Genomic DNA, 9,917 nt, shown 5'->3' on the forward strand with positions numbered 1-9,917 from the left:
CTAAACAGTATTTAATCATCCTTAAGTCGTTGGTTTTTGATCATCTCTCTTGGGTATTACTTTCCAAATATTTTTTAAGTTTTAGAGAGAATTTTTATTATGTGAAGAACTTGAGTCCAGCAAGTTCTTAGTGGTTTATTACAGTGTACTTCTGTATTGTTTTTCTTTGTGTTAATTGTGCAGGTTGAACACACTTGGACATTGGTCATCAAGCTTCGGGAGAAGTCTTGTTCGTGAGTCACTTTTCGGGAGGAAAAGTGCAAGTGTTATGATTTGAAGGGAGTTCAAGATCTTAGCACTTCAGAAATTTGATTAGAAGTTTAGATTACAACAGTTGCGACAAATTCAAGAGGGAGTCTTTATTTGTATAAGTCAATTTGGTTTTGTAATCATTTAGATATTCTTCTAATAAATTTCATTCTCTGGGCGTGGCCTCGTGGACTAGTAGCAATCTGCAAAGATTGCTGATACCACGTAAAAATTCGTGTGTTCTTTACTTTATGTTCGTTTTTATCTTCTGGTCACAAACTGTTTAAACATATCTGGTATCTGTTTAAACATTTTTGTAACAGTTTAACAATTAATTATTTAATTTAAATAATTAAATTGGTAATCATAAAAAAACGGAATTTCAATTGGTATCAGAGCGGTTCACTAAACTCTTAGTGAGATCTTGTGGTTATTTTCCGTTTGATTTGTTTTGTGTGAAATGTCTTTCTTTGCAGAAGGTAGTTCGGTGTCTCGACCTCCATTGCTAAATGACTCAAACTATCCATACTGGAAAGTTAGGATGAGAGCTTTCATAAAAGCTCAAGATGAGAAAGCATGGAGAGCAATTTTGTCTGGATGGTCACCTCCTACTGAAAAAGGTGAAGATGGAAGCACAATTGTAAAATCTAAACTTGTTTGGGACACAGAAGAAGAAAAATTATCCAGCTATAATAATAAAGCTCTTCACGCCATATTTAATGGTGTTGGAGAAAGTTTTATAAAACTTGTTTCCACATGTGTCTCGGCTAAAGATGCTTGGACAATTCTTCAAACTCAGTTTGAAGGAACTGTAGATATTAAAAGGTCTAGATTTATGATGTTACAAACCAGGTTTGATGACCTTAGAATGTCTGATTCTGAAACACTATCTGAATTTTATGAGAGATTATCTGATATTTCTAATGAGTATTTTGCACTTGGTGAAAAACTTGATGATTCTGTTCTTGTTAGAAAAATCGTTCGAGTTCTTCCTGACAGGTTCAATGTTAAGCTCACTGCTATGGAAGAGGCAAAAAATTTCAGTACTATGAAGGTAGAAGAACTGATGGGGTCACTTCGTACCTTTGAGTTAAATCAAAAGATTCGTCAAAAAGACAAGCCAAGCTCTTCCAAAGAAAAGGAGAAAACCATAGCTTTCAAGAGCACTGAAAAGGAAGTCTCAGATGATGAAGATGGTGATAATGAAATGGCAATGCTTGCAAAGAATTTTCGAAAATATATGAATAAAATAAGAAACAAAAAATTCAATGGCAAGATGTCAAAAGGTAACCCTTCTTCTCTTAAATCTTTTCAAACTAATAAAAAGGGTATTCAGTGCAGGGAATGTGAGGGATTTGGTCACATCCAGTCTGAATGTGCAAATACTTTGAAAAAGAACAAAAAAGGTATGATTGCTACTTGGAGTGATAATGACTCTGAAAGTAGTGAAGATGAGGAAGGTAATGTCGCTCTCACTTCTATTTTACCTGGTTCTAAATCTGAAAATAAAAAAATTGTTTGCTTGAATAATGTTTCAAAAGATGAAGAAAATTCTGATAGTGATGATTCTGAATTGAATGATGAGTCTTTGAGTGAATCTTACAAAAAAATGTATGGTTCATGGGTGAAAGTGTGTTCTGAAAATCGGTCATTGGTAAGCAAAAATAAAGATTTATGCCTTGAAATTAAACAACTTACTGATTTGAATGAAAATTTGGAAAAAGAAATAATTTCAAAAAATGTTGAAATTAATAAGTTGTCTAAAGATTTGGATACTCTTGAGAAAAATGTTAGAATGCTTAACCCCGGTTCAACTATTTTTGAGAATATACAGAATTCAGGTCAAAGAAGTCATGTGGGACTAGGTGCTTCAAGTTCTCAAAAATCAAAGAAAACTGTCCTTATCTCGGCTGGGATGTTATCGTCTGATGTTCCTGTTGCATCCTCAGTGAAATTTGTTGTATCCGGTACTCGGTTTGTTCCAACAGAAAGGACACAGTCAGCAAGTAAATACAATGGTAAATCCGAAAAATTCATTCCAATCTGCCATTTTTGTGGTAGGAAGGGTCATATTCGTCCTAAATGTTTTACTCTTATGAATTTTGCTAAAAATGAATATTTTGAAAAATTCAATTATTTTGATGATTTCAAAAGAGTAAAAAAGGAAAATGTTCAATCAAAGAAAATATGGATCAAAAAGAATAACTGTTTTGCTGGTTTTACTAGTGAATATGATAGATCTGCTTCTTCATATTTTTGGTATTTTGACAGTGGTTGTTCAAGACATATGACAGGTGACAAGTCTATTCTTACAGACATAAAACCTATGCATTGTGGGTCTGTTACTTTTGGCAATGGAATTGAAGGTAATGTTCTTGGTATGGGTACTCTTAACTTTGAAGGGTTGCCTAGAATCAAAAGAGTGTTACTTGTGGAAGGTCTTAAAGCTAATCTTCTAAGCATAAGTCAAATTTGTGATCAAGGTTATACTGTTAACTTTGATAAAGATAATTGTTTTGTGTTAAACAAGAATGGTGAGAATGTTCTTGAAGGTTATAGATCTAATGACAATTGCTACACTCTTCTGCCATCTATTATGTGTCAATCTGTTGTGAGTAATAACACTGATATGTGGCATGCTAAACTTGGTCACATAAATTTCAAAACCTTGAAAAAATTGTCACATGCAGGGAGTGTTCGTGGTTTACCTAAGCTAGGTAAAGAATCTGATGGTAAGTGCAAGAGTTGTCAACTTGGTAAGCAATTGAAAATTACACATAAAAGTGTTTCTGACATAAACACTTCGAAAGTTTTAGAATTGCTTCACATGGATCTTATGGGTCCAATTCAAATTGAGAGTTTAAATGGGAAAAGGTATATTTTTGTTTGTGTGGATGATTTTTCTAGATATACTTGGGTGGATTTCTTGAAAGAAAAATCTGACACTTTTGATGCCTTTAAAACTCTTTGTTTGAAATTAAAAGTTGAAAAAGATTGCAACATTGGAAAAATTGTTCGTATAAGAAGTGATCATGGTAAATAATTTGAGAATTCTGTCTATGATGATTTTTGTAAGTCTGCAGGTATCTCTCATGAGTTTTCAGCTCCCAAAACTCCTCAACAGAATGGAGTTGTAGAGAGGAAAAACCGCACTCTTCAAGAAATGGCTAGAGTGTTGCTAAACAGCAAAAAATTGACCAAACGGTTATGGGCAGAAGCAATCAACACTGCTTGCTATATCATAAATCGTGTTTTTCTTCGTCCAGGTACATCTAAAACATCTTATGAAATTTGGAAAGGTAAGAAACCAAGTGTGGCTTACTTTCATGTTTTTGGATGTGTTTGTTACATTTTGAGAGATAGAGAAAATCTTGGTAAATTTGATGCTAAGAGTGATGAAGGTGTTTTTATTGGATACTCCACTAACAGTAGGGCCTATCGTGTGTATAACATGAGAACCCAAACTGTAATGGAGTCGGCTAACATGGTTATTGATGATTCCAGGGATTTTTCTGAGTTTTCTACTGAGGAAGAAATTGAAAGGTTTATTGATGAACCTACTGAAAAACACGAAGAAGTCTGTGTCAGTGATACTACTGTTGCAACGTCTAGTCCATCTGTTCCAACAAATCACGAATCCGATGAAACAGATTCTGGACAGACAGAAAAGAAATTTCCAGATATTATTTTGGATGAAGTCCAAAAGGAGCCATCAACCAGAGTTAAGTTAAATCATCCAGCAGATTTAATACTTGGAAATCCAAAAGACAGTATGGTAACACGAAAAAGGTTTAGTAATGTTGTTCAATTTGTTTGTTTCTTATCTCTAATTGAGCCTAAAAATGTGAAAGAAGCTTTAACTGATGAAAATTGGATTAAAGCTATGCAGGAGGAATTAGAACAATTTTTTAGAAACAAAGTGTGGATCCTTGTGCCAAGACCGTTGCATACTAATATTATTGGCACAAAATGGATTTTAAAAAATAAATCTGATGAATTTGGTACAATTGTGCGAAATAAAGCAAGATTAGTGGCACAAGGGTACACACAAGTGGAAGGAATAGACTTTGAAGAAACATTTGCACCTGTTGCAAGACTTGAATCAATTAGATTATTATTGTCTATTGCTTGCTCGATTGGTTTTAGGTTGTTCCAAATGGATGTCAAATCCGCATTTCTCAATGGGATCTTGAATGAAGAGGTATACGTTGAACAACCCAAAGGGTTTGAAGATCCCCATGCACCTGATCATGTTTACAAATTGGAGAAAGCTCTATATGGTTTGAAGCAAGCCCCTCGGGCTTGGTATGAGAGACTCTCTCAATTTCTTGTTTCTCATGGATACAAAAGGGGTGGAGTAGATAAAACTCTGTTTATCAAAAATATTAAATCTAACATAATTATTGCTTAGATTTATGTTGATGATATTGTGTTTGGTTCTACTTCTGACAATGAGGTGCAGGTATTTGTGAAGCAAATGAAAGAAGAATTTGAAATGAGCATGGTGGGATAATTGACCTATTTCTTAGGTTTGCAAGTCAAGCAATTAGATGAAGGCACATTTATTTCTCAAAGCAAATATGCTAAGAACTTGGTGAAAAAGTTTGGGCTTGAAAGTTCAAAGATGGCCAAAACACCAATGGGAACGACTGTGAAGCTATCCAAAGATGAAAATGGTGTCAAAGTGGATCCTACACTGTATAGGAGCATGATTGGTAGTCTTCTTTATCTCACTGCTAGTCGACCTGATTTGAGTTATAGTGTTGGTGTGTGTGCCAGGTACCAAGGAAATCCCATGGAGTCTCATGTTGCAGCTGTCAAAAGAATCATTCGATATGTTCATGGAACTGCTGATTATGGTATTTGGTATTCAAAAGAAACTAACCCTAATCTAGTGTGTTTTAGTGATGCTGATTGGGCAGGTAACACTGATGACAGAAAAAGCACTAGTGGAGGATGTTTCTTCTTGGGAAATAATCTTGTTTCTTGGCACAGCAAGAAACAGAATTCTATTTCTCTCTCAACAGCTGAGGCTGAATACATTGCAGCAGGAAGTTGTTGTGCACAACTTTTGTGGATGAAGCAAATGATGATGGATTATGGGTTTGATCTTGACACTTTAACTATCTTTTGTGATAATACAAGTGCAATTAATATTTCAAAAAATCCTGTGCAACATTCTCGTACTAAACATATTGATATTCGTCATCATTTCATAAGAGAATTAGTTGAAAATAAAGTTCTTGTCTTGGAATATATTGAAACACATAAACAAATTGCAGATATTTTCACTAAAGCTCTTGATTCGGTTCGCTTTGATTTCCTCCGAAAATCTTTGGGGGTTTGTTCTCTTTAAATTTTCTTGTTATGGTGTTGTCCGCTTGATCTAATGTGTGTTATTTTTGGTTAAGAAAATTGTCAATCAATTTGAAAATTTTGTTGTGTGTCAAGCTGGATAATCTGTCTTGTGTTTATGAATCTTAGGTTGTATATTCTTGAGAGAAATTTAATCAATTCCTCCTAGGTATATTCGAGTAAATTAATCAATGTTTAATGTTTGAGCTTCCTTTTGTGTAGCATTGTTTCAAGCTCCTGTGCAAGAATAGAGCTACCTGCATCAGTGTGTGAAAGCCGTCTTTTGAGTAAGTTGGAACTTTGTAATTCGGAGTTATGAAGAGGATACGCTACCATAGAAAAGGGCTACCACTGGTGTAGTGTGACAGCGTCTTCATGGGTTACAATTTTTTAATTTCGAAAAAGACTTATTTGTCATTGGGCAATGTTCCCTTGCATACACTGTCTCACACTTATGCTTGAAACAATGCAATAAAAATTGTACACAGTTTTAAAAAAAAAAATGTGTGTAAGACTCATACATGTTGATTGATTCACTTAAAGAATATGTGCTTGTGACTGAATTGTGCTTTATTTCTCTCGAATATTCTTTCTAATTTTTCATTTTCACAAGGGTTCTTATCTATGTTTTACACTAACACTTATTTTTATTTGCTTGATTTTATTCTTATCAGGATGACTCTCCTTGATCAAAGCAGTTTTTTTTTTTGGGTTGAGTTTTTATTTTTGTTCATGTATGATAATAAAAATAAAAAAAAATAATTTGTCAAGGAAATTCTTGGTGGACCGAATCATTGTGGTGATTATGAGAAATTATGCATTTAATTGTGTGATTTAATATATTCTTTGTCTCCAAGGAATTTATTTTTGACTTCTTTCTCATTTTGGAATATCATGATTTGTATCTTTATTGTCTTGTACTTTGTTTAGGATTTTTTTTTTTTTAAAAAAAAAAAAGGGAAAAAGTCATTGAGGAGATCGTGTGGGGTATTTATTTCTGGTTACCTTTTTGGTTTGGGTGTTTATATATATATTACATCTTTATAAACAGATTTTTTTTATATAAAACAAAAAGGGGAAAGTTCGTGTGTCTTCAAGATTGTTTCCTTTTCTTGGTTAATTAAAACATTTTTTTAATAAAAAAGGGAAACCTCTTTTTGCCGTGGGTATTCATTTTGGGTAAGTAAGTTATTTAAAAAGGCATGTCATTACCCTATTTCTTCTCACCCACGATCTCACTTAGTCATTTCATCTTCTTCTAATTGTTTTGTTTCTCTCATTTTTCCTTGTAAGTGCTTTCTGTTTTTTTTAAAAAAAATGGTGAGAACTCGTGGTGCTTCCTCCAAGAAGACTCCTGTTTCTCAATCCCGAAAGGTGCCCTCTCCTTCACCTCCTCCGTCTGTGTCAACGGTGCCTCATTCTGTTCCCACAGCTCCCACATCTGTTGGAAAGTCCTGCAAATCCAAGGCTCGCAAAAAGGTGTTTTCGCTCTCTCATGAACACCCTTTGGTGTTTCCAGATATTTCTGCTGACTTTGTTGCACCACCATCTGAAGTGGTGGTGCCCTCTCGAGCTAAGGACCATTCTCCCCTTCTGTTTGATTCGTCTTTGGAGGCTAGGGCAAAATCGAAATCTGTTTCCTCCTCTTCCAAAGCTGCTGCTGCTGGATTGCTCAAATTGCCCTTGAAGCCGAGTCAGTCCAAGAAAAATTCTGTGACTCCCAAAAGGAAATTGGGGTTGGACGCGTCTCTTTCTCCTTTGTCTGCTGCCAAGAAAAAATTGAAGGCTCATCCCCCTTCATTGTCCTCCTCCGAATCTGATCCTGAGGAAGATAAGTCCGAATCTGAAGCAACTCATGATACCACATTGTCTGATGAAACGGTTCCTGACATTGCCGAATCAGAGGATGAGTCTGATGAGCCAGAAAAAGAAGACACTATCCCCTCTGAACAAGAAGCCGAATTTGACTCAGACCTCATTGCATCTCCTTTGCCATCCAAAGCTAAAGGGAAGAAACCTATTTCTGGTTCTACACCTTCGCCAAAACAGTCAGGTGTAAATTTCAAACCTTATTCTTCCATTTTTTGCTATAATGATAATGCACGTGATATGGTTCTGTATGCTCAACGAAAATTTATCATTGAAAGAAATTATGTCTTGAGTGATCATCGTCCTTTTGGTGTGCTAACAATGCTTCAAGATCGACAATGGACAGGTTCTTTGGTTAAATTTTCTGGTTTTGTGGATAGAATAGTCAAGGAATTCTATGCCAATATTACTAATGAAATTATTGAACCTTCATCTCCTCTGTATAATAAAGTGTTTGTTAGGGGCCATTGGTTCTCTTTTTCTCCTCAAGACATTGCTCTTGCTTTGTGCCTTCCCCTTACTGTCGAGGATGATGTTGATGGTGCTTCTCTTGACAAGGACATGGTTATCACTGAGTTGGTCGGACAAAAAATGGTATGGCCATCTAACACAGTCATCTCCGTCTCCAATCTCACCTACACTTATGCTGTCCTCCATAAGTTTGCAACAACAAATTGGAAGCTCACATCTCACACGGCCACTATCTCTTTTGATATGGCATCATTTTTGTACAAAGTGGGGACCGGTCTTGGTTTAAATTTGGCTTCGGTTATTCATGATCAAATCATTGGGTTTCGCAAAGGTAACAGGAAAAACTTGAATCTTCCTTTTCCTCAAGTTATTTATAAAGTGTTGAGTATGCAGAAACAAGACCTCCAACGTGATCAAGAAGACTTGGTGGCCCCAACTACTGCTGCTTCCTACAAAGCCTCTGCCCCTCCTACTGAAGCCAATGCTGCTCCGTCCTCCAAGAAAGTCAAGCCCCAATCTCTGAAGATCGCCTCGGATGACATTCCTCATGCCTCCTCCTTTGTTGCCACAGATTCAAGACTTGTTGCATCAGAAATAGCTGCTGTTCGAGCCTCTGTTGATTCTCTAACTGCTCGAGTGATGTCAATTGAAGGACTGCAACGCTCTGTGTTGGAGGCTGTTCAATCTCTGTCAAAAGCTCCAACTGTTTAGTCTTTTTTCGTTTTTGTCCATTAAACATTGCTACTCTTGTTTTAGTTTTGTGGTTCTTTGGCTACTTTGAAAGACACAAAGGGGGAGAGTAGATTTCCAAAACCTGTTTGATTGTTTGTTTGTTTAACTCCGGACCTTCTTATTTTGAGGGGGAGTTAAGTCTAGTTTATTTTCATGTTTGTTATAAGTTCATGCATGCTTGCAGGGGGAGTTCTTTCTCTTTACTTATCACTAACATTTGTGTTGCAGGTTTTCTGAATTAATTTTGTCTATCAAATTGCCAAAGGGGGAGATTGTAAAATCTTTTATTGGCATTTTTGATACTAAAGACAAAATTAATTAAAAGGGTATTTTCGAAATTAGTAGTTTTCTCTTTTGTAATATTTTGTGGTGAATTTCGAAAATGGGTAGTTACTTGTTTTGGTGAAATATGTCTTTCTATATTCAGATTTTTTATTTATGTGTTAATAAAATAAATATATATATTTTCCTATAAAAGAATATCTTTTTCTTGAAATGGAAATTATTAGTATTTTTTTTTGTTTATCTGATTTGGTTGCCCAGAAATCGTGTACAGCTTGCAATCATAAATGATATATTGTTTCCTTATTTATTTAAGGAAACTGGGTTGAAAAACTGTCCAGGTTCAATGAATCTGTTTGAACGGATTTCCAGTCTGTTTGAACAGATTCTGACTTTCCTGTTTTGGAAGATTTTCCATTTATGGGCTGTTTTATTTCTGATTTGTTTTCCACGACCTAAAGGGATTCTAAACAGTATTTAATCATCCTTAAGTCGTTGGTTTTTGATCATCTCTCTTGGGTATTACTTTCCAAATATTTTTTAAGTTTTAGAGAGAATTTTTATTATGTGAAGAACTTGAGTCCAGCAAGTTCTTAGTGGTTTATTACAGTGTACTTCTGTATTGTTTTCCTTTGTGTTAATTGTGCAGGTTGAACACACTTGGACATTGGTCATCAAGCTTCGGGAGAAGTCTTGTTCGTGAGTCACTTTTCGGGAGGAAAAGTGCAAGTGTTATGATTTGAAGGGAGTTCAAGATCTTAGCACTTCAGAAATTTGATTAGAAGTTTAGATTACAACAGTTGCGACAAATTCAAGAGGGAGTCTTTATTTGTAAGTCAATTTGGTTTTGTAATCATTTAGATATTCTTCTAATAAATTTCATTCTCTGGGCGTGGCCTCGTGGACTAGTAGCAATCTGCAAAGATTGCTGATACCACGTAAAAATTCGTGTGTTCTTT

The 9,917-nt window shown here is 35.3% G+C and overlaps 1 protein-coding gene across 1 annotated transcript; it reads left to right on the plus strand.

Moving 5' to 3' along the window:
* The first annotated feature begins 6,921 nt into the window (after positions 1-6,921).
* LOC133785783 (uncharacterized) lies at positions 6,922-8,655 on the plus strand. The gene has a single exon (XM_062224999.1). The coding sequence runs from the start codon at positions 6,922-6,924 to the stop codon at positions 8,653-8,655; it is 1,734 nt and encodes a 577-aa protein (XP_062080983.1).
* The last annotated feature ends 1,262 nt before the right edge of the window (positions 8,656-9,917 follow it).

Source organism: Humulus lupulus, chromosome 6 (assembly GCF_963169125.1).
Source record: "Humulus lupulus chromosome 6, drHumLupu1.1, whole genome shotgun sequence".
NCBI classification, from domain to species: Eukaryota; Viridiplantae; Streptophyta; class Magnoliopsida; order Rosales; family Cannabaceae; genus Humulus; species Humulus lupulus.

Excerpts from the sequence above, each read along its gene's own strand:
- LOC133785783 (XM_062224999.1), top strand. The coding sequence starts at position 6,922 with ATGGTGAGAACTCGTGGTGCTTCCTCCAAGAAGACTCCTGTTTCTCAA.